Genomic DNA, 23,228 nt, shown 5'->3' with positions numbered 1-23,228 from the left:
AAACATCGACAACACTATTTCACATGAATTATTCAGTGAAGAGTGTTAAATTATAATTTGCAGAAATGCAAATCATGGCAAATACAAAATGGCTTGCTAAAGATTTTAACTTGTTAATGAATGGAAGAACTAGTAAGATGTTGTAATTGGTTGAAGGAGCATTTAAGAAGCAAGAGTGTTTATATGCAATTTAATACAGTATTAAGAGACCATTGCTGAGTTTGATACTAACTGTTTGATATCCAACAAACCATAAATCATTGAGATAATATATTCTTTGAACAGAAGTTTGTATCACTACTGGACTAGTCTGTGACTTTTAAATTATTATTAACTTTTAAAATTCACAAATAAAAATTATACACACACACATATATAATGTTTATGATGTACAAGCAATTTGCTAAATGGTTAAACAGAATTATGAAAAGATCCATCAATTTCACTCCTTAGTATATATCCAAGAGAAATGAAAATATACATAAAGCAGAACATCGTACATGAATGTTCACAGCAGCATTATCCATAAAAGCCAAAAAGTGAAAACAACCCACATATTTTTCTAATGATGAATGGGTAAATGTGGTGTACCCATACAGTGACTATTAGTTAGCAATAAAAGAATATAAAGAACAGACACATGCTACAACACAGACAAACCCTGAAACACTCTAAGTGAAAGAAGTCAATCACAAAGGACCAAATCTTATATGATTCTATTTACATGAAATGCCTCAGAATAGGCAAATCTACAAAGGCAGAAAGTAGGCTGGTGGCTGCCTAGGGCAGAGAAGATGAGGAAATTAGGGAGCAACTGCTAAAGGGTAGGGGGCTTCTCTTTAGAGTAATGAAAATGTTCTAAAATTGATTGTGATAATGAACTTCTAGCAATGTGAATATATGAAGAGCTACTGAAACATACACTTTAAATGGGTGAGGTTTTTGGCATATAAATGATATTTCAATAAAACTGATTTTTAAGAAACTTTCTGATGAACTAATATAGATACAGAGGAAAAAGTAAATTAGTCAAATTTTCAACTTTTAATTCAGCATCATATATGAATTTAGACTCTATATCTATTTATTCTCTCTTCCTCCCTTTCCCTTAAAATAAAAACACAAGGGGACTAATTTGTATTGCATGGTAAAATGGAGATGCACTAGGGAAACCAGTTCTAGCAGGTAGCCGGACGAGGTGGCGAACTAAGTGTGTAGGTAGGAGCTTCATAGCATTATATCCAAGAAGACTCAGGGAGATGCAATTAGACTCAATAGGCAAAGATAAAAGAACCCTATATCTTTTTTTTATTGTGGTAAAAAAATATATAAAATTCACCATCTTAACCATTTTATTCACATTGTTCTATGACAGATCTATAGGACGTTTTCGTCTTGCAAAATGAATCTCTATTCCACTGAGCAACTTCACATTCGCCCTTTCCCCAGCCTCTGGTAACACCATTCTACCTTTCATTTCTCTAAGTATGATTAGTTCACACACCTCAAATAAGTGGAATCATACAGTATTTGTCTTTCTTGACTGGCGTATTTTACTTTGCATAATATCCTTGAGAATTATCCATGTTATAGAAAGTGACAGGATTTCCTTCTTTTAAAAGATTGACTAGCATTCCACTGTATGAATATACCCAAATTTGCTTATCCACTCATTGATCCTTACACATCTGGTTGTTTCCATGGACCATGCATAATGTTGCTATACTCAAGGACTCTTTTATCTATGCCCCACCTCACTATCATTAAGATTCCTGAGGAACAAAAAACAAAATAGGCTTAATTAAGCATACACAAATACCTATGACGATAAATCAGCATTACCCAAGATGTCTTCCAAAGACAGAAAGATTCCACAATTATAAAATTTGGAACCATCAGGGTAAAAGAGGTAAACAAGTTTCTCTACTGCAGGACTTCTCAGAGTCTTCAGTTTTTCAAGGTACACAGTGAATCTCTAAAAGACTATATAATATGTATTTTTCACTAAACTTATTTCAATTAGGAAGCAACTGGTATGGGACTAATGAATTTGTGTTTCAGGAAGTGGTTTGTAAAGTCTAGTATTTACTGAACACTGATTTGAAGGTTAGATTCTTCTATACACTGCCTCAAACAGACATATGTACTGATGTCATTACAATAGCATGATGAACTGATCTAATTAAAAGTGGCTGAATCTGTTTGTTATTCTTTTATATTAGAGCTAAAAAGTGCTTTCTGCCCATGGATTCAAAGCAGGAGCATCATTCTGCTGACAAAACAAATGCCACATGTCCCAAATTGAGACTCAAATACACTAATGGTCATTACATCTGGTCTTTACCTTTGTAGTATCTCCAAGGAGAACTGTAATAGTAACAGTAAGAAATTCATTACAGCCAGAAATCAAAAATATCAGAAATTATTTAAGAAAAAAAACCTTTACTTTAGAATTGAGATCAGTAGAGCTTCTATCCAATGCTATTTTGTTTCCACAAAATAATAAAGAGGATAATTGTAATGAGAGCCTCAAGCCACTAAAGAAAAGATTAAATCAGTACAGTTAACTGTCTTCTCAGAACTGAGTATAAACTAGGAAAATGCATTCTCGACCATGAAATTTGACAAAGCTATTATTAAATGTGTAACTTACTGCTATAATTTGGTCTCCAATTTGAATTCTTCCATCATGTTCAACAGCACTGCTTTTTGTGATGCTTTTTACAAAGATTCCTGAAGGTTCTAAGATTAGAAATAGGTTATTTTTCGATATTTACAAACACATTAAAAAAAATTCATCCTACATTCTCCAAATAAAAAGCTTTAATTGTGAATAAATACCTATCAAAAAGCCACACAAACAAAATCTCTAGTAAAAAGGATAAAGTAATTGTTTTGTTTGTTTAGAGTTACCTACACTAAATTATTTCTAAGGATGTTTTCAAATAATTTACCAAACTATTTGAAAACATATAATGTTGATTAAATATTTCATAAGACACAGATACTAGAGGCAATTCCCAAGTTTAAAACAAATTTAAGATTTAAAATTACCTAATTTTTTATCTCCAATATAACCAGCAATGGTAATTCCTAATCCTTGGACATTTTTAGTGAGTTCCACATCAAATGTCTCACTTTCTTCATTTTTCTGAGTAGAAGCATCAACCTGAAATAAAATCGATAAATAAATATACAAAAAATAAACATGTAAAAAAAGAAAAAAAAACAAGTTCACAAAGCCATAGCTTTAATTGAGGAATAATATGACATAACAAGGTGTCAGAGAACTCTGTTAGAGAGTTACAGTAGAGATTATTACTTCAATCATGCAACATTGATGAACTGAGAATCACATTTTTACTCAGAAAGGAATGTTAAGATCAAACCTCCCCTTATTGGAGAGATACACTGTTTATACACACTTTTTTTTTAATTAAATGGGTTTTTCTTAACAAATTCTGTTTTCATAGATGACACATCTTCATTTCTGAAGGAGTCTAAATGTGGCTCAGTAGAAAGAATTCAAGTCTTGAATTCAGATCAATAAATACAAGCCTAGCTTTGCCACTAGATTATCTAAACATTAGTTTGCACAACTGTCTAACAGGAGAAGAGTAACAACAACCAGTCCAGCTACTATTTATTAAGCAGTTTCCATGTAAGAGGCAACTGACATCTTAATTTCTCATTCCTTATAATGATATGTTTTATATTCCTTTTATGCCATGAGGTGGTACAATTACTGAATGAATTGTTCTATGAGAAAACAGGCACATAAACTATTTTAAAGACAAAGTGCTAACAACCTAGTAGAAGTAGATTTCAAATCCTAACACTTATTGCGGAGCTGCTACTCTTAATGACACACTGTATGGACCACTTCTAGTAGAACAGAGCAGCCACAGTGCCTACATGTTAGCTGCTATTATTATCCGAAGTTTGTAGTTGATTCTAATAACACAAATATGGATAAATCTATCCTTCAGCTTTATTATAAATAGGCTGATGGCTCATTTTGAAAACCAATAAAATGCATGAAGGAAGTCTTTTAAACTGCCCTTTGGTAAATTCAGACTTTACTATGAAAATCCTTTGTTCATTAGGATTCCTCTTTCCTGGAATGACAGCTGGAAGTTGGTTCCTCAGATATAAGCTTTTAATAATATGCAGAGTTGTTATTAATTATACAGTAGACTGAAGGCTCAGTTTTCCCACATTAAGCATTAGTGGACTGGTATAATATGTCATCAATAAGTTATTGGGACTATGCATCAGTGTGACGTAAGCAGATTCTACAGAGAACCCTAAGAAGAACATGACAAAATCAAGGCTCTGAGTTCTAATCAACATGCAGTTTGGGGCTAGCTGATAATATTTCTGATTTTCTTCAAACAAACTGAATATATCCCACTGTTGGTCCACCTAAATGAGATAAATTTTTCAGTAAAGTTTGATTTATTTTTTTCATTGCACATAATTATCTGTGCAAACTTAGCAAAAGTTTAAAGTTTATATAATTACAAGAAAATGACAGGATGAAATCTGCTTCAATTGAAACAAATGTGTTTTCTATTTTTAATAAGACTTATGCGAGTGCTATTTTAGAGGGTGGCAATTTGACTATCGAATGGTTTTAAAAGGGGCACAAGCTTCAGAAATGATGATATGCACAGAATAGATATTTTTCTAAGCTTTCAATTACATCAAGTAGTTTTCGGTATTGCATTCATTTATATATTGCTGAATAAAATGTTTTGTTTACCACAAAAGAATGCCATTTAAATGCTTTCATAAACAAGCTTTCTTTCTTACTTCTCTTTGCAAAAAATAGCAACCAAACTCAATCCTAAAAACAACAGAATCATGGAAATTTCAAGTGTTCTAATAAAGTTTTAAAGGGCTTATGAAAGAGATTCAGATTTGAAAAAAGAATTTATAGCAAATGCATAGAAACAACTTAATAGATAAAAACATATTATTACTGTGAGAAAGAAATATAGGATTTTCATTTGTTATAAATCTTATTTAGAAATTGGTACAATTCTTTTCTTAAACATTTAAGACATTTATGGATAAATTTATTTTGTTGATATTTTAGCCACTATAGACTTACAATCTGTAAACCAGTTATGATAGTTAAAACCATTCAATCATTTTGAAATTTTCCAGATTTTTTTCATATCAAGTTAAGGGAAAAGACAGAATGTTACACCTATGAGTAAAGTTTCTGTTACAACATTTGTCCCAAAACTTATAAACTTAAGGTATAACATTTGTCTAAAAGCTTATGTAACTGGGTCAAGAACAATGACCACTCATTTCATTACATATCTGATCAACAGTTCTAAGGCATACCTTAAAACAATAAAACTGAAGGTTTTGAAAAGCTTTATTCATCGCCAGCAATCCTGCTCTCACTTTCAGCCTCCACACTTCCAAAACAAAACATAAATACTAAAAAGAAAGCTGTCAAATGGGAATGAAAGAACTGACCCATTTTACAGAAAGTCTTCTAATTAAGAGAAAAATGTAATTCAACATTTTAGGTATTAATAGTACATAATTCTTTATATTTCATCCATACTTCAAAACATTACCCTCATAAATTGGCTACTTAGAGAAAAAAAAGTAAAATAGTCACCCAGCATTTTTAGGCAAGTATTTTTCATCTCTTTTAAAAATTACTCCTGATTAATAAATATTATAATGCTGAAGCATCTCTACAAAATTCCCTAAGTTTTGTTACATTTTTAACACCAATAATAAACATAAGTAAGTCTAGTTTCTAAAACAATATCACTGTCATCTAAGTGCTATTTTCTCTGACATTCACATTAACTGTTTTTATCTACTTACCCGATTCTCTGGCGCAGATGTTGGGGAAGAGGAGAGGGTGATGCCCAAAGAAGTGGGTGCTGTAGTTTCTTCTATGGCACCTCTTGCAATCATCAACTTAACTCTATTTCCACACTGCCTAAGAACTTGTGCTACTTGCTCACTGCTCATTCCTGCCAAATCTGTATCACCAATCTTTAGAATGTGGTCTCCACTGCATAATCGCCCATGCTGAACCAAAAAAGGGGGTGGGGGGTTACGTCATTAGAATATTGTTATTGTAACTCCATCAGAGAAATCCTAAATGAGGGAGAGGGAATAATACTAAAAGAAGATAGCAATGAGATGACAACACGGCAATCATGAGACACTGAACATGTAACATGAACTGTCTTCTGAACTGTTCCAGCCCACTCAGTGTGATATAAGTAAATAAAATTCACAAATACTCCCTAAATTGATGGGCCGATATAAACTTGTCATTCTGATTTCTACCACTAAATGCAAGCAGAAAAAAAAAAAAAAAGGCTTTTTTGTTATTTTTGTTTTTTCAGGGATAGAAACAAGAAAAGTCCTAAGCAAAGATTAAGTATGAAGTTACTAGGCAAATATAGTACATATTATTCAAAATGTGTTATGAACCACAATAGAGTATTATATAAATCTCATAATTTTGTCCCTTGGTATTTCAATTATAAACATCAAAAGAATATACTTTCATATGAAATTCTAGTGAAATAAAAGACAGATAGACAAGAGGCATGAGAATTAGTCTTATAAGCCTCCATGTAATTGCTGCTATTTTCTGCAATAACAGAACTTTCACACTGTCCAACACAGCAGTTACAAGCAACCCTTGGCTGTGGAACACTTGGAATATGGTAGTCCAACTGGGGAACAGATTTGTAATCTCTTTTAATTTTAATGAATTTAAATTTGAATTTAATAATATTGGAGAGGATAGCTCTATATTTAAGATAAAACATAGATAAGATAGATCTCTCAAAGCTTATCAACTTTATTGGATACTGCTATATGCTAAGGTCTTAAAGGAAGAAAATGTCATATATTATTATATTATTGTTAAATCCCTAATGAAAAGGCTTCCATTTATAGGCCTTTCATTTATGAATACAATCAATGTTTTATAAACCTGGCTTTCTAGTTTACATTCAAACAAACATGTAACAACAAGAACTTTATAAATGAAGTGTTATAATCAATATAGTAGTTCACCATAACCTTGGTTTAAGTTTGTGGTTCTAAGGAATATTAAATTCATTGTCTGTATCTGAAACTCAAGTTCATCGTCCCTTTTCAAAAGTATTTCTCCCCAAAGAGTATTTCTCCTTTGACATTATTTAAAGCCAAAGTTTCTTCTTTCCAACAGAATGTATAAAAGATGAAGTCATACTTTGGGGTAAACATCAATGAAGACCTTTTGGAGTAGCTTACCTGATCAGCTACTCCTCCAGGCAGAATGGTTTTGACTATCACACCCGTTGCTTTTCCTCCGATGATGCCAAATCCCAAACCAGACCCATCATTTACCAGTTCAATTGTTTCTACATGCTGCCAATGAACCTAAAGACAAAGCTCCTATGAGAATTTCTAAAATTTTATGAAACACTAAAATTTTACATCACAATGGATATTTTGTGATCACTTTATTAGTATTAAATAACTTATTTCAGATAATACAATGAGCCCTAAGAATACCCTTTAATTCAGTATACTTCTCTTTCTTTTTTTTTTTTTTTTTAAAGAGAGAGTGAGAGGGCTGGGGATGTGGCTCAAGCGGTAGCGCGCTCGCCTGGCATGCGTGCGGCCCGGGTTCGATCCTCAGCACCACATACCAACAAAGATGTTGTGTCCGCCAATAACTGAAAAGAATAAATATTAAAAAAAATTCTTTCTCTCTCTCTCACTCTCTCTCTTTAAAAAAAAAAGAGAGAGAGAGTGTGAGAGAGAGAGAGATTTTTTTTTAATATTTATTTTATTTTAGTTATCGGAAGATACAACATCTTTGTTTGTATGTGGTGCTGAGGATCGAACCCGGGCCGCACGCATGCTAAGCGAGCGCGCTACCACTTGAGCCACATCCCCAGCCCAGTATACTTCTCTTTCAAAAGACATTTATTGCTATTTTTTATTAACATATCATTAAAATGTTTACATTTCCTCCCAATTAATGATAAGCACTGATTTTTCAATATCTCCTGTAGAATGTCTTTAAAAAAAAATAAAAAAACATCAAGAAAAAAACTGTCATGTGTTAAGAATGTCTTCCTTTGAATCTTGCCTACAGGAAAAATTCCAAATCACATGACTTCTTAAAGTCACAGACAGCCAACTGTAACAATATAATTGTATAATTTATAAAGCAATGTCAAGATTGTATCTGTCTACTGAAAAGTCAATTTTGTGAAAGAACCATACTTCTTTTTGTTGTTGTTGTTTTTGAGGAATGATGATGTCAAAAAACTACACAAAGAAAAGGCTGTTTTAGAAGCTGCAAACAATCATAATTAAATGACAAATATTCCAGGCTGAGAAGATATGAATTTTTTTAAAAAATTCAAGAAATACAAAGAACCTATAGGAATTAGAAACCTGTACACAACTAAAAAGAATTAGAAAAGTACGTTCTGTTCTGTTTGAAAATCTCAGGCACTCACAGGATTTGAGTGAGCTGAAATTGTACTGGCTGCAGATGGAGAACGGGAAACTCTGGGGCTGACAAGCTGAGGTAAGGAGCCTCTGGCTATAACTAGCTGGACAGCATCTTTGGCCTTCTGAAGGATGCTGATAGCCTGCTGATGTGTGATGGTCTGATCAAGTGCCTGTCCATTGATAGCAAGGATCTGATCAGTTTCCTTCAGTCTTCCATCTCTGTCAGAGGTGAAAAACAAGGTGATAAAAAGATATTTGACAGCTCTCAAGAAAGAAAAAGCTTCTTTGGCATATACGTTCAGGTTACTTGAAATCCTATTTTTAAATTTCCACACTTTTTAAGCTTTTTCCTGCAGTTCCATTTTTAAAGTATATGCTTGAAGAATGTTCTAATATGTGGATGCTAACCCACAACAAGGGAAGGGAAGATTAGAAGTTCATTGAATTAGACAAAGGGGAATGAAGGGAAGGGAGGGAAGATGAAAATAGGAAAGACAGTAGAATGAATCGGATAGAATTTTCCTATGTTCATATATGAATACACAACCAGTGTAACTCCACATCATGACAAGAATGGGAAGTTAGACTCCATGTACGTATGATGTGCCAAAATACACTCTAGCATCATATATATCTACAAAGAACAAATAAATAAGAATTATATGGGTGGCTTTTACCTCTTGTGCATCCACAATAAAATAAAGCATGGTCTTCTTCAGAGGTCTATTTTAGATGGAGAAATTACTGACACAGAAAAATAATAAAATACTTCTTAAAAAAATAAAGTATATGCTTAGCTCCAGGTGATCAACTTTCTTAAGATAATTCTACTGCCATTCCTAAGCAACTCCTCCATTTAAAAGGCCTCTTTTGTTGTTGTTGTTTTTTTGTTGGTTTTTTGAACTGCCCATTCAACCTACTCATTGTATTTTAGATGGTTCTATCTTTTAAAAATAAAGTATAGATACATATATTGCTTTATTTCTCTTAGCATATTTATAAAACACAGCTCAAATTATCATCACTCATTTCTAATACAGCAATTCTTAAATCTAATCAAAAAGCCCAGTTAATAACAATGAAAATATTCTACTCAAATTTTTCTTTCCTTACTAAAATAAACTCATACTATTTAAAAGCTACAGTTACTTCAAAGGACTTGCTTTTCACCACAAAATGTTAATGACTTCCCCAAACTGGTTAATATCAGGTCATGTTCAACTCTCATTGTTGGTTGTTTTTCTTTGGTTTTGCTTTTCTAAATTTCCCCATACTGATCAAATTTTCTGATTGTGATATCAAAAACAAGAGAAGATGCTGGGACAATCTCACCTGTGAGCCACGCTGCCCTCCTGTATCTCTTGCACAAATATCCCCAGCTCACCCCTGTTTTCACTCCTGAGTCCCACAACACTAAACCCAAGGCCTCCACATGGAGGTTTGAGGAGCTCAAAAACTTCCACATGGCGACCCTGATTAGAAAACAAAGCAAGAAATGAAATTAAAAGCCAATTAATGCAGTTGACTTCCATCTGATGACTAAGTGGTATTACTTTGTTTATAGGAATAAAAAAAAACAGAAAAATTATTTTCTAAGATAATTTTGAGCACTTATCTCCTAGAACAGGATATATTTTTTTTCTCAAGGAATATTTCTGGAGTATAACATATAATACTCAAAATTTGATAATTAAAAAACAAAATATACAATAGAAAAATCTCAGAACCATCCAAACTCTTCTCATACCAAAATTTTTACATGTTATAAATGCCACTACATTTTTTTAAGTAACCCAAGACTTGATCACACTCTTAAGATGCATTCTAAGATACCTAACAGGAAGAAATGCTCTCACCTGGGCCATGTTTTTGATCAACTGATCAAATTCATCACATGCAGACTTCCCATTGATATGTGGAGTACCAGGTCCAGTGAGGGCTTCCAGATTTCCATTATTTGAAGTTAATAAAAGTGATTCATTTTGTGCAGTAGGAACTGTAGCAGAACTGAGGTGAGGAATGTGGGCATATTCAACACTTGAAGTTGTTGAAGTTGCAATGCTAACCTAAGAGTAATACAGAATTTATTAACATTAATACACCTTACAATCAATTATGAAATTATCAAGGATAGCTTTGGGAACTCCCCAAACTTGCAACTAGTGTCAGAATGTGGGTGTTTTGGAAGTACTTTCACCTTGAACCTGGGAACTAGACATTAATTCCCATCAGTTAGTGTCAAAAGTGATGGGCAGAGATGGAGGTTTAAAGGACTGTGTCTTCACACTTTGCAGTATATCTAACTCCTGGTACAAGACATTAAATAATAAAGTAACATTTTGAAAGATTATAATTGTGTGTGTAAGCTCTAAATTAAAGCTAACTAACTGACACAGCAATGCAAATAGTCAACACTCATGTTATACTTCCACAGGGTGTCATGAATGTGAGTTTTTATCTGAAACTGTGTATCCAAAAGATTACATCAATGATGTGCTTGGATCACCCTTACTCATCTCATAGTACTATGTCTATTACTATCTTCAGCTGTACTGATGTCACTGTCCAAACTGCCAAGCTGCTCACTCTACCAGCCAGATTTATCCTTCCCCAAATATCCATAGGCTTTCTCTTTTATTTCATTCAATTGTGCTCAACCTTACCTTGAAGAATCCCTCTCTGTCAACTCTATTCAACATAGCATCCACCATCTTGCTTTCTGAGCTCACCCTAATTATTTTAATAGCACTTAACAACCTCTAACATATATATACCTTCTTGTTCATAGAGCATCCATCCTAATCAATAGAAGAAGATTGGAATGTAAAATTTTCCAGTGGAAGAATCTTCTTATGTTATTTTCTCCTTGGTCCTCATTTCCCATTGTTCTTCAACATACATTTACAGAATAAACTATCTATTTTTTAAGAAACTATGTTGATCCAATCTCCCAATTTTTCAAGTTGTCATTATTTTCCTTTTATTGATGACAAAATTACACAGTCACATCATTAATAAGTAATTTGTTGGGCTGGGGATGTGGCTCAAGCGGTAGCACGCTCGCCTGGCATGCGTGCGGCCTGGGTTCGATCCTCAGCACCACATACAAACAAAGATGTTGTGTCCGCCAAAAACTAAAAAATAAATATTAAAATTCTCTCTCTCTCTCTCTCTCTCTCTCTCTAAAAAATAAAATAAAATAAGTAATTTGTGACCTACATTGTTTTCATCAAGTTGTTCTTATTTTCTTTGTAGTATGGATAAAGCATGTACTCATAAAATACAATTTCTGGAAATATGATAAGAGATTCATAGAATCCATCAATTAAAGCTATCAAAATATTTCACAAAGTCACAATCCATCCATAGGATGGTGTTACCTATCTTAAAAAATTACAACAGAAAATTCATTGTTACTAAAGTTACCAATAATTCATCTATTGTGTTAGCTATCTATAATCATGGATGAAAAAGAGATCAATGTGTTGAGAGGAGGCTTTTGGGAATCCTATCAAATGATAATTTTAAAACTACAGTAGGCATAATCAATTATTTTTTTTTCAAAAACAAGCTTTTTATGCCAAGATTGATTTTTTTTTTTTTTTTTTTAATCCTGAGCCATGGAAACTTCAGCAAAGTCTGTCAGCAGAAGACACCCCACTCAGGTTGAAGCAGATGGCATAATGAAATTTGTGACAGGCTGAAGATCCCACACACCAGGTCCTAACGCCTATGGAATGCTTACAAAGGAAAAAACATTTGGACTTTTGTTATACTAAGCTGGAACGGACAAAGCACATTCTGAGAACAGATACTTTATTAGAAAAAAATCCACTCAAGTAGAAGCTCTGATATTACAAGAGACCAGGTGTGGAGGCATCCCAAGAATAAAGTAGGAGCACAACAGTAAAAATAATGATCATGAGACAGTATTTAATATCAAGTGTCTTTTCCTAATTTGTTAAAGGCCTGACAAATATAGATAACTATTCCTGCTGCTCTTAAAGTTTCATGTAAATGTAAAAGCAATGGTTACATAATTAAAATGGATCACATATATAAAAGCTTTCACTTAAACCATCAAAAGTCATGTTTTTAAATTTGAAAATTTATATTCATAGGAAAAGGCACAAGATACCTTTTGATTTTGTTGTCACTGTGTACTAAAGTGGTTTTCTGAACTACAATCTCTTTGTACAAGAATGAATCACATTTGGCTTGATAGGTCTGTTCAGAGCACACCCACTATAAATATTTAATAAAAAGAAATTGAGGACTGGGGATGTGGCTCAAGCGGTAGCGCACTTGCCTGGCATGTGCGGGGCACTGGGCTGGATCCTCAGCACCACATTAAAATAAAAATAAAGATGTTGTGTGTCCACCGAAAACTAAAATTAAATATTAAAAAATTCTCTCACTTTCTCTCTCTCTCTCTCTCTCTCTCTCTCTCTCTCTCTCTCTCTAAAAAAAAAAAAAAGAAAGAAAGAAAGAAATTGATTCTCATCCTCGGTTTATAGAATACAAAAGAAAACACAAATATCTGGTGATTTTTGTATAGAGATAAACATCTATATAATTTATGAAAGTTGCTAGCAAATGAGCAAGGGTCACCAAATAATTATCTGTTTTGTTTAACTCTGGCTGAGTACTGGAACCTAGAAAGAGCTTGTATGTACTTGGAAAAAAACATATTAATTTATGGTCTTTAACAAATATATTACCTAAAACCAAACTTAAGTGAAAATTATGTAAATTATTCAATTAAAAAGTCTGATTTTTTTTTCTTTGTGAAAGGGTAGTATATAACAGCCTTTCAGAATTTAAAGTACAGTAGAAACACGTTTACAAGATAAAGCTCAAACCAGTAACTAATTCCTCCAAGAGGTTAGATAAAGCAGAAATCATATCAAATTACAAATATATACATATATATATATATATACACACACAAATATATACATATATACATCAAACTTGATACTTATATTTTAACTTCAAATATATGTCTAATCTGTCATAAATATCCTGAAGTTTAGATGAGATCTTCTTAAATATGGGTCCAAAAACAAGAAGTCTCTATATTCTTAATACATAAATCACACTCCCAGAATACAGTATTATTCTAATTTCAGTTTATTTAAGATGGAGAAACACCCTAAAAGAAGCACATGAGTGGGCATGCCTTGTAAACCCAGCTACTTGGGAGGCTAAGGGAGGAGGATCACTAATTTAAGGGCATCTAGGGAACTTAGTGAGACCCAGTCACATAATAAAAAATAAAAAGGGTTGGGGTTGTAGAAAAGTGGTTGAAAAACGCTGGGTTCTATCCCAATACCATAAAAAAAAAAAGGGAAAAAAATGGAAAGAAACTCTTGAAAATACTTGAAAAACACTTTGAAAAGAATACTCCAAACTGGGCATGGTGGCAAACGCCTATAATTCCAGCAGCTTAAGAGGCTAAGATGGGAAAATTAAAAGCCAGCCTCAGCAAAAGCAAGGTGCAAATCAGTGAGACCCTGTCTCTAAATAAAATACAAAATAGAGCTGGGAATGTGGCTCAGTGGTTGAGTGCACCTGAGTTCAATCCTCAGTACCAATAAAAAAAAAAAATTCTAGATTTTTATGAGATTTATTCTTAGTGTTTTACAGTTTAATTAAACAAAACAAATCCATGAACAATTGCTTTATTATTTCACCTCCATAGTTTTCAAAAGAATTTAAATTTTCATAGAGAAAATTTCATATATAACTTCATAAAGTTATAAGTATAAATGGCATAAATAGCTTTAAAAAAATCACTTTTGTCAAATGTACCCTTAGCTGTTAAGAGCTAAAGAAGCAGACAAAACAGAACACCGAAGTAGATAAGAGTGTAGTACCCTAAGCCAACAAGCCTCACTAGGAGAAATGAACAGTAACTTTCCACCTAAAGGATTAGCTTGGAGTTGTGCTTACAATGCTGCTTCAGTAGCAACATTCCAAAAAAACAAAAATTCTCTTTATTTCTATACACAATTAAGCTCACCCTGTACAATAACTAATCAGAGTACCTTTTCCACTGAGAAAAATTACAAAATGTGTATAAGAGCCCTTTAAAAAAGTAAGTAAAGGTGGGCTGGTGTTATGACTCAGTGGTAGAGTGCTTGCCTAGCAAGTGTGAAGCACTGGGTTCAATTCTCAGCACCACATAAAAATAAATAAATAAAATAAAGACATTATGTCCATTTACAACTAAAAGTATTTTTAAAAAGTAAAGGTGTCAAAAATATACCAAGATAGGGCTGAGGCTGTAGCTCAGTGGTAAAGTGCTTATTACCTCGCATGTGAGAGGTACTTGTGTGTGTGTGTGTGTGTGTGTGTGTGTGTATACACACACACATACATACATATAAATTTTGGTGTATATGTATATACACCAAAATTTCTGACATATATTTTTGATGGCAAAATAAAGCAGTAAATCCAATCCACACTGAAGGGGAAGGGATTATTGATGTTCATTTTAGATGCCAGCCACCACAAAATGACATGGTAAACAAATAAAAACCAACCCAGAGAAAATTTTAGTATCACAAGAGTAAAGGGCACCTTTTCTTGAAAGAAGAATAAATAGCATACTTCTCAAGGAAAATCATACAAGACAGAAATTAATAGAACAATTAAAAAACAAGATATGAAGCTGAGCACGGCAGAGTATACCTCTAATCCCAGTGGCTTGGGAGGCCAAGACAAGAGGACCAAGAGTTCAAAGTCAGCCTCAACAAAAGCAAGGTGCTAAGCAACTCAGTGAGACACTGTCTTTAAATAAAATACAAAATAGGGCTGAGGATGTGGCTCTGTGTGCCCCTGAGCTCAATCCCTGGTAGCCCCCCAAAAAAGAAAAAAGAAACCTAATAATCCATGCATAAAATACCCAGCATTTACACAAAATATACACACACACATACAAACCCCTTCCTCTGCCTCATATTTGTACAAAAGAAATACCAAAGTGAATTTTGGCGTAGGAAGAAAAAGATCTCAGATAAAAGATCCCAAATGCCCAAGTATAAAAAAGGTTTAAAATACAAGCCAATTAGTAATAATTAATTAACAGAGTACACGATCTAAAGTTGTAAAGTTTTAAATATATGCGGAAATTGGATAATACAGCCACACAAAAGCAAAAGTGGGATAAACAGAGATAAAGTATTTTAAGTTCCTTGCGACTTCCAGGAAGTGGTAACAGTACTAATTAAAGTAGAATCAAATCAGTCAAAGATTCATGGATCTGACATAGGACTCACATCTGGAAGAAATTATGAGATTCAATTAACTAAAAAAAGATAGAATCCTGTTAGAAATGAGCAAAATAAACAGACATTTCACTCAAGAGAATACATGCATGGCAAATAAGCACATAAAAGATGTTCACACAACATTACATATTAAAGAAATGTCAATTAAAGCACAAAGAGATACCATTATATACCTCTCAGGACAGTGAGAATGTAGGCAAACTGGATTGCTTACACATTGTTGGTAGGAATGTAAAATGATACAACTCTAAAGAAAAATAGTTTCATAGTTTTCAAAAAATTAAACATGGATTTACCATACACCCTTCTGAATATTTATTGCAGATAAATAAAAACTTATTTACACAGCAAACTCTGTGAAAAGTGCTTCATTCTCATATTTCTCATTGGAAACAAAAATGCCCTTCAGTAGGTATATCTTTATCATGGACTACTACTGAGCAACAAAATATGAATATATACAACTAGATAGATCTCTAGAGTATTACACTAAGTGTGAAAAAACTTGAATTTTTTTTATTTTTACAACATTTTTAAAATAACAAAATTATAGGTATGAAAAATAGATTAAAGATTATCAGGGATTAGGTATATATAGTATGGGAGGGAACTGTATTACAGCTGAATAAAGGAGATCTTTGTGTTGAAGAATAGATCTGAAAAAGAAACCTAAAATTGATCTTGATTGTGGTGATAAGTTACACAAATAAATATTAGTGGAAAAAAAATGATACAAACTGAGATAATGACATAATGTAGTATACCAATGGTAGTTCTTGGTTTTGATATTGTATATTATTATTAAGATATAAGCACTGGTAAAAACCTGAAGTATATACTGGAATTCTCTATACTATATTCGAAAATTCCAAGTTATATAGGTCACTGGAGAGAGCACTTGTCTGGTAGGCAAAAGGTTCTGGGTTTCATCCTCAGTACTGCAAAAAACAAAACAAAACAAAACCCTAAGAATTTCTAATAATATCAATATTGAATTTTTTTTAAAAGCTGACTCAAATAAATCATAGATACTTGCTATAATCTTTAGGGTAAGAACTAATAATAACAAAGGTAAATAATTTACTAATAGAGAAAGAAAATGAAAAATACAAAAAAAGAAAAAAACATGAAAAATGAAACCACACTTATCAATTATTACATTAAACATAAAAGGGTTAAATACTTTCAAAGTAAAAGACCAAATTTCTCAGACAAAAAAAAAAAAAAAAAATTTCTCCAAATACATGCTGCTCAACAACAGGCCACTCAAACGCTTCGAGGCCTAGGAGTGGTAACTAATCCCCATAGAAGTGCAATGGTATTAGATTGGAAGGATCCTGAAGGATGTGAAGGAATTATAGAGCCATATGTATTGGATCATCTTCCTTATAAATTTATGGGGACGAGATGTCCTAGATCAATTAGGTTTGACATTAACAAATAACATCAATCCAAATGCGCCCACTATTAGGGCTAGACAATGTTTTAGGAAAGAAAAAAGATTAGGAGAATAAGAACAACGTATAGCAGCACCAATACAAATAGATCAAGAAATAGATAGACATGGATTGGGTTTTCAGAAGGGGTCACTGAGACAATAAAAATTACTTGGAAATCAGAAAGACCAGTATGGGTTCCTCAGTGGCCCCTGACTAAAGAAAAGATACAAGCAGCCCATGACTGGTCAAACAACAATTAGCGGAGGGACATATAAAACCTTTCGTATCCCCTATAATACTCCCATTTTTGTCATCAAAAAGAAATCTGGTAAATGGAGATTATTGCAAGATTTAAGAGCCATTAATAATGAGATGGTTATTATGGGACCTGCTCAATCAGGGATTCCTCAATTTTCTGCTTTGCCAAAAACCTGGTATGTTTTAGCTATAGATATTAAAGATTGGTTTTTTTTCAATTCCAATTCATCCTGAGGATAGTCCACGTTTTGCATTTACTATCCCTGCACTGAATCATGCAGGTCCTGATCAGAGATATGTATGGAAAGTACTCCCTCAAGGGATGGCTAACAGCCCAACTATGTATCAAATTTATGTTAACAAAGCAATTCACCCACTTAAAAATCAAAATCCTGAACTACAGATATTTCATTATATGGATGATGTATTATTAGCACATAAAGATAAAAACACATTGCTAAAATGTTATGTCACACTTACAAATTTATTAAAAAATTATAATCTAGAGATAGCAATAGATAAAGTACAATTAAATCTTCCAATTAATTATTTAGGAGTTCTATTATCCTCAACCATGGTCTGTCCACCAAAAATTAAAATACAAGTAGATCAACTCAAATCACTTAATGACTTTCAAAAGTTATTAGGAAACATAAATTGGATACGGCCTTATCTAGGCATACCAACAGGAGAGTTGGGACCTTTATTTGATATCCTAAAAGGTCCATCAGATCCAAATTCACCCCGCATGTTAACGTCTGAAGCAAGAAAGGCATTAAAAATTATTGAAACATATATGGGAAATATGCATTTGGATAGAATTCATATAAGTTTGCCTTTATTATTTATTGTAATACCAACAAAAAATATTCCTACAGGAGTATTTTGGCAAGAAGGTCCATTATTGTGGATACATTTATCTTATTCTCCTAACACTATTCTTACTAGGTATCCTGAGGCTATAGGACAATTAATACTCAAAGGAATAAAAGCAGCAAAGGAAGTGTTTGGATTTTCTCCCAATAAAATTATTACTCCATATACTATGGATAAAATTGATGAGTTAGCTAATGAGTTAAATACTTGGGCAATAATCATGTGTAAATCTAATGTTTCATTTGATAACCACTTAGTATCTAATCCTTTATTATCTTTTTGGTCTTCGCATCCTGTAGTTTTTCCGAAAATGACAAAAAAAAAAAAAACACCTATCGTGAATGCTCCAAATATATTCACTGATGGGTCAAATAATGGTACAGCAGCAGTAGTTACCCCTGATCAAACTTTTACATTTTTAGTACCCAAACAATCAGCTCAAAAGGTAGAGCTTAATGCAGTATTACAAGCTTTTATGATGTTTAAAGATTCTGTATTTAATTTATTTTCTGATAGTCAGTATGTAGTTAATGATATAGTATCCCTTGAAGATGCTGGTAGGATTTCCCCTTCTTCTACTGTTTTCTCTTTGTTTTCCACTATACAAAGTCTAATCTGGGACAGAAAAGATCCATTCTTTATAGGACATATTAGGGCACATACAGGATTGCCTGGAGCCCTTAGTTTGGGCAATGAATTAGCAGATAAATCTACACATGACATACATATTTTCTCCACAATAGAAGAAGCTATAAATTTTCATAAAAGGTTCAATGTCAATGCTAATACTTTACAAAAGCGTTTTAAAATAACTAAAGAACAAGCCAGACATATAATAAAACAATGTCAAAATTGTGTGACATTTTTACCACAAGTTAATCTTGGAGTCAATCCTAGAGGACTGATACCTAACCATATTTGGCAGATGGACATCACACACTTGCCAGAATTTGGAAAATTAAAATATTTGCAAGTTACAGTTGATACTTCTTCCGGATTTTTGATGGGCTCCCTTCATGCTGGAGAAAAAACTAAAGATGTTATAGCTCATTGCTTACAAAATTTTGCCACTGTGGGCGTTCCTAAACAGTTAAAAACTGATAATAGTCCTGGTTATGCTTCTACCTCTTTTAAACAATTTTGCTCATCATTTGGCATTACTCACATAACAGGAATTCCATACAATCCACAGGGACAAGGCATAGTTGAAAGAGCTCATCAAACTATTAAAATGTACTTATTAAAACAAAAGGAGGGAATTGGAAAGGGGTATATATCCCCCAAAGATAAACTTAAAATAACCCTTTTTACTCTAAACTTTTTAAATTTGGATTCATCAGGGCTTAGTGCTGCGGAAAGACATTTGAATCCAAACAATATGCATAAGCCTAAGGTACTTTGGAAAGATATTCTAACAGGACAATGGAAAGATCCTGACCTAGTGATTGTCTGGAGTCAGGGTTCTGTTTGTGTGTCTCCACAGGGAGAACAGCAGCCGATTTGGATTCCAGAGAGACTAACCAAAGCGATTTCCACAGACCAAAAAGAAGATGATTTGACTCAAATCCATAACAACTGATAGCCAGAGCTCCAGCTTGGCTATTCTTACATCTATGACAGTGGTTCTCCCACACCTGGAGGCTAATGAATAATGAACACCATTAAAGCCTATTTCAAATGTAAAAACCTTGGGGCTTGCTTGTGGGAATACCTTCAGACCCATTATGCAAGTTACAGGAAAAAGGATGGGATATCCAAAAAAGAGTCAAACCCAGGTAGTAACCAGGTTGCTTTTTTCAATATCTATTTTATTATTGCCTTTTCCCACATCATAAAGTTCTATTTTATTTTTTGAGCTCATACAGACCTAGGTTAATGTTTTTCTGATCAGTTCTATTTTTTGACTGTGGAGTTTTTAAACATTGCAATGGAGATTTCACCTGTGAAAAGCTACAAGGCCTTTACTATTATGTTATGTGTTGTATGTATTGTGTTATGTGTGCACACTTCTGTTTTGTGTTATATGTCTGTATGTACGTATGTCCACATATCATATATAAGGAGCGCTCATGAAAAAATGGATCCAAATATTTTTATTATTCACATGATTTAAATGGTTTAATTTAAATTGGGTAAACAGCTGTTGAGGATTGTTTTAATATGTGAACAAAAAAGGAGGTTAACAGATCTATTTGTTTACTTTCACCTTTCCTTTTCATTATATTTAATAATTCTGTTCAGGATAATGTAAATTGTTCAGAAAATTGTTTTCTTAGTACCTGTTGGAATGTTACATAATTTTTTTTTAACCATCATTGCCAGAATTCCTATCTTCATCCCAGTGCCGGTGAAGACAAAGATAAAGCCAAACTACAGCTTCTTCCATAGCTATCACAACAAACTGTATAAACTGATGCATCAATGAATAATGTAACTCAACAAGTGATGCTCAAACAAGAGTCGATTTACTTTGGGAGGAAATGAACATATTAATAGATTCCTCTGCTTTGAACTGCTTGCAGAACTTGCCTGGACTATGTATCACTTGTATGCATTGTGAACTATCTGTTGGTGCAGCAAATTGTGGTAGTGCTGGAGTATCTTTGCTGATGGTGTCACCAGTGGTACAATTTTTCCAAAGGAGCCGTCAATTGGCTTGGTGTCGTGGCATTTCTGTATCCTCCTCCCTTCTGCTAGTGATGGTCTAAAGTTTGGGGTCCAACAGAGGTGAGGCAAAGAACCTCTCCCCCTCCACTGGCACCAAGGCCAAATTTGGGGGCCAACAGAGGTGAGGCAAAGAACTTCACCCCCCCCCACTGGTGCATAGGCTTACCAAAAGTATGGCTGTATGCTGGACCGGTAGTCAGTGACGGGTAAGATCCAATTGCAGTGGTACCAACCTAAGACAGGAGGCTGACGCCTTGAGGTCAGCTCATCCGATGAGTATTGGACAGCCTAACAGGCACGGTCCCTAAGCCACATGCTTGGTGTTTAATTAAACAGAAGGGGGGAGATGCTGAGAGCCATAGCCAAGTCCAAGGACACATGGCATTCTTGCCAGAATTGAGCGGTTGAGAGGTGATGCCAGCAAGCCATTGAGATGATAATGGTTATGTTAAGCTGTGTATATTAGACCCCTGCTATTCACCTTGGCATGCTACTTTGGAGTTCTCGGGCTACTTTGGAGTTCTTGCAGGGATTCCCGGAGAGTTCCCATTGGTTGAGGAAGTTCCGGTGGTGGGAGTTCCAGTTGGTGTGGTGTGTTCCTGGAGGAGCCGCGTGGCATTCGGGAGAGTTCCTGGGGAGCATGTGTGGAGTGTGCTGGTGGAGTTCAGAAATAAAGTTTGTTCCTGCTTCAGTGGCTCGTGATTTGTGCCCAGCCAGACTGTGGCAGAAATACTTAAAAATTTATAGATATAATGTATAAGGGAAAAAATAAAAATTAAAAATCAATGAGCTAAGCATCTACTTCAATATGTTAACAAAGGAAGCATAACTCAGAGAAGGAAAAAAAATGAGCTCTATCAGGGAAAAACTTGAAAATTAGAAAAACAATGCAATAAAGACATTTAGCAAACCTGAAAGTTGGCCTTTGAGAAGAAAAAGTAAATAATACTGATAAGCCTCTGGCAATATTAATAAGGGGGGGATACAAAAGGCATAAGTTGCCAATAAAGAAAATGAAAAAAATGAATGTAACTGGACTCTATAAGTATGTAATTAATATCCTTATGCCAAAAAAATTTTGAAAATATATGAAACAAAATACCTTGAGAATGAATTTACCAAAATGTCAATTGTTTTGTATCTATCAATAAAACTGAATTCACTATTAAAAAAATTTCCTCCCTCAAAACAAAATAAAAATAGATCCAGATGGTCTCACTGATAAATTCTTCCAAATTTTTTTTCCTTTAATAACACCAATTTTATACAAACTCACACAAAAAAAGGGGGACTGCTCTCTACTCTTTGTTTGAGACCAGCATAACCTTGACACTAAAACCCAACAAGGACATTACTATACTGGGAAGTTATTAAGTAATCTCATCTAAACATGGATACGAAAATACTAAGCAAGAATATTAACATAAAAAATTCTCTTAAGAGAATAATGATTATAACCAAGATGGACATTCCAGAAATAAAAGGTTGAATTAACATTCAAAAGTATTTATTTTACTTTACTGCATTATCGGGAAAAAAAGAAAAACAGGAACAGCTCAAAAGATAGAAACAAATAATGGATAAAATTCATACTATCACCACTTCTATTTCATATTAAGTTCACAGTTTCCATTGGACAAGGAAAAGAAAGAAAAGGTATAAGGATTAAAATTGAAGAAACAAAAACTAAAATTATTTGTAGACCACATTATTATATACAGTGAAAAACCAAATGAATCTACAGATAAACTGCTAGCATTACTAAGTGAATTCAATAAAGTTGGAGGACATAAAATCAATATTTTAAAAAATCACCTATATTTCTTATCAAAGTCAATTAGAAAATAAAACTTAAAAATTATTCTATTTAAAATATGGACAATTTTTTGAAAAAAAAATCAACACAACAGAGTTTAGAAACAGAACCACACACACATATGATCTTTTGTTTAACAATACTGGGATCGATATTGAGAAAGGATGCTCTTTTTGATATTTGTTCTGGGTCAAATGGATATTCAAATGGAAAATTATACATGTAAATACTTTATATATACTTCACACCACAGCCAAAATTTAGAAAAGAAAACATCTTTATTCTTGATATAGTGAAAAAATTTAAGTAAGACAAAAAAGGCAATATCCATAAAGGAAATAGTTTGAAAAAAATATTTTTTAA

General features: G+C 33.3%; 1 protein-coding gene across 14 annotated transcripts in view; it reads right to left on the bottom strand.

Annotated features, from left to right (window-relative positions):
* The window catches only part of Mpdz (multiple PDZ domain crumbs cell polarity complex component), a 158,144-nt gene that overhangs the window by 95,723 nt on the left and 39,193 nt on the right, over window positions 1-23,228 (bottom strand). For all 14 annotated transcript variants that reach the window (XM_076845967.2, XM_076845972.2, XM_076845971.2 and 11 more), the window contains exons 4-10: window positions 10,368-10,577; window positions 9,844-9,983; window positions 8,517-8,730; window positions 7,294-7,422; window positions 5,860-6,069; window positions 3,055-3,169; window positions 2,654-2,742 (exon numbers count right to left, since the gene is read on the bottom strand). In XM_076845967.2, the coding sequence (XP_076702082.2) occupies window positions 2,654-2,742; window positions 3,055-3,169; window positions 5,860-6,069; window positions 7,294-7,422; window positions 8,517-8,730; window positions 9,844-9,983; window positions 10,368-10,577 (1,107 nt within the window). The remainder of the gene's footprint in view (window positions 1-2,653; window positions 2,743-3,054; window positions 3,170-5,859; window positions 6,070-7,293; window positions 7,423-8,516; window positions 8,731-9,843; window positions 9,984-10,367; window positions 10,578-23,228) is intronic.

The sequence above is a fragment of the Callospermophilus lateralis genome, chromosome 2, assembly GCF_048772815.1.
Source record: "Callospermophilus lateralis isolate mCalLat2 chromosome 2, mCalLat2.hap1, whole genome shotgun sequence".
NCBI lineage: Eukaryota > Metazoa > Chordata > Mammalia > Rodentia > Sciuridae > Callospermophilus > Callospermophilus lateralis.
Note: the sequence above shows the minus strand (reverse complement) of the source record. Positions and strands in the feature narration are given on the sequence as shown.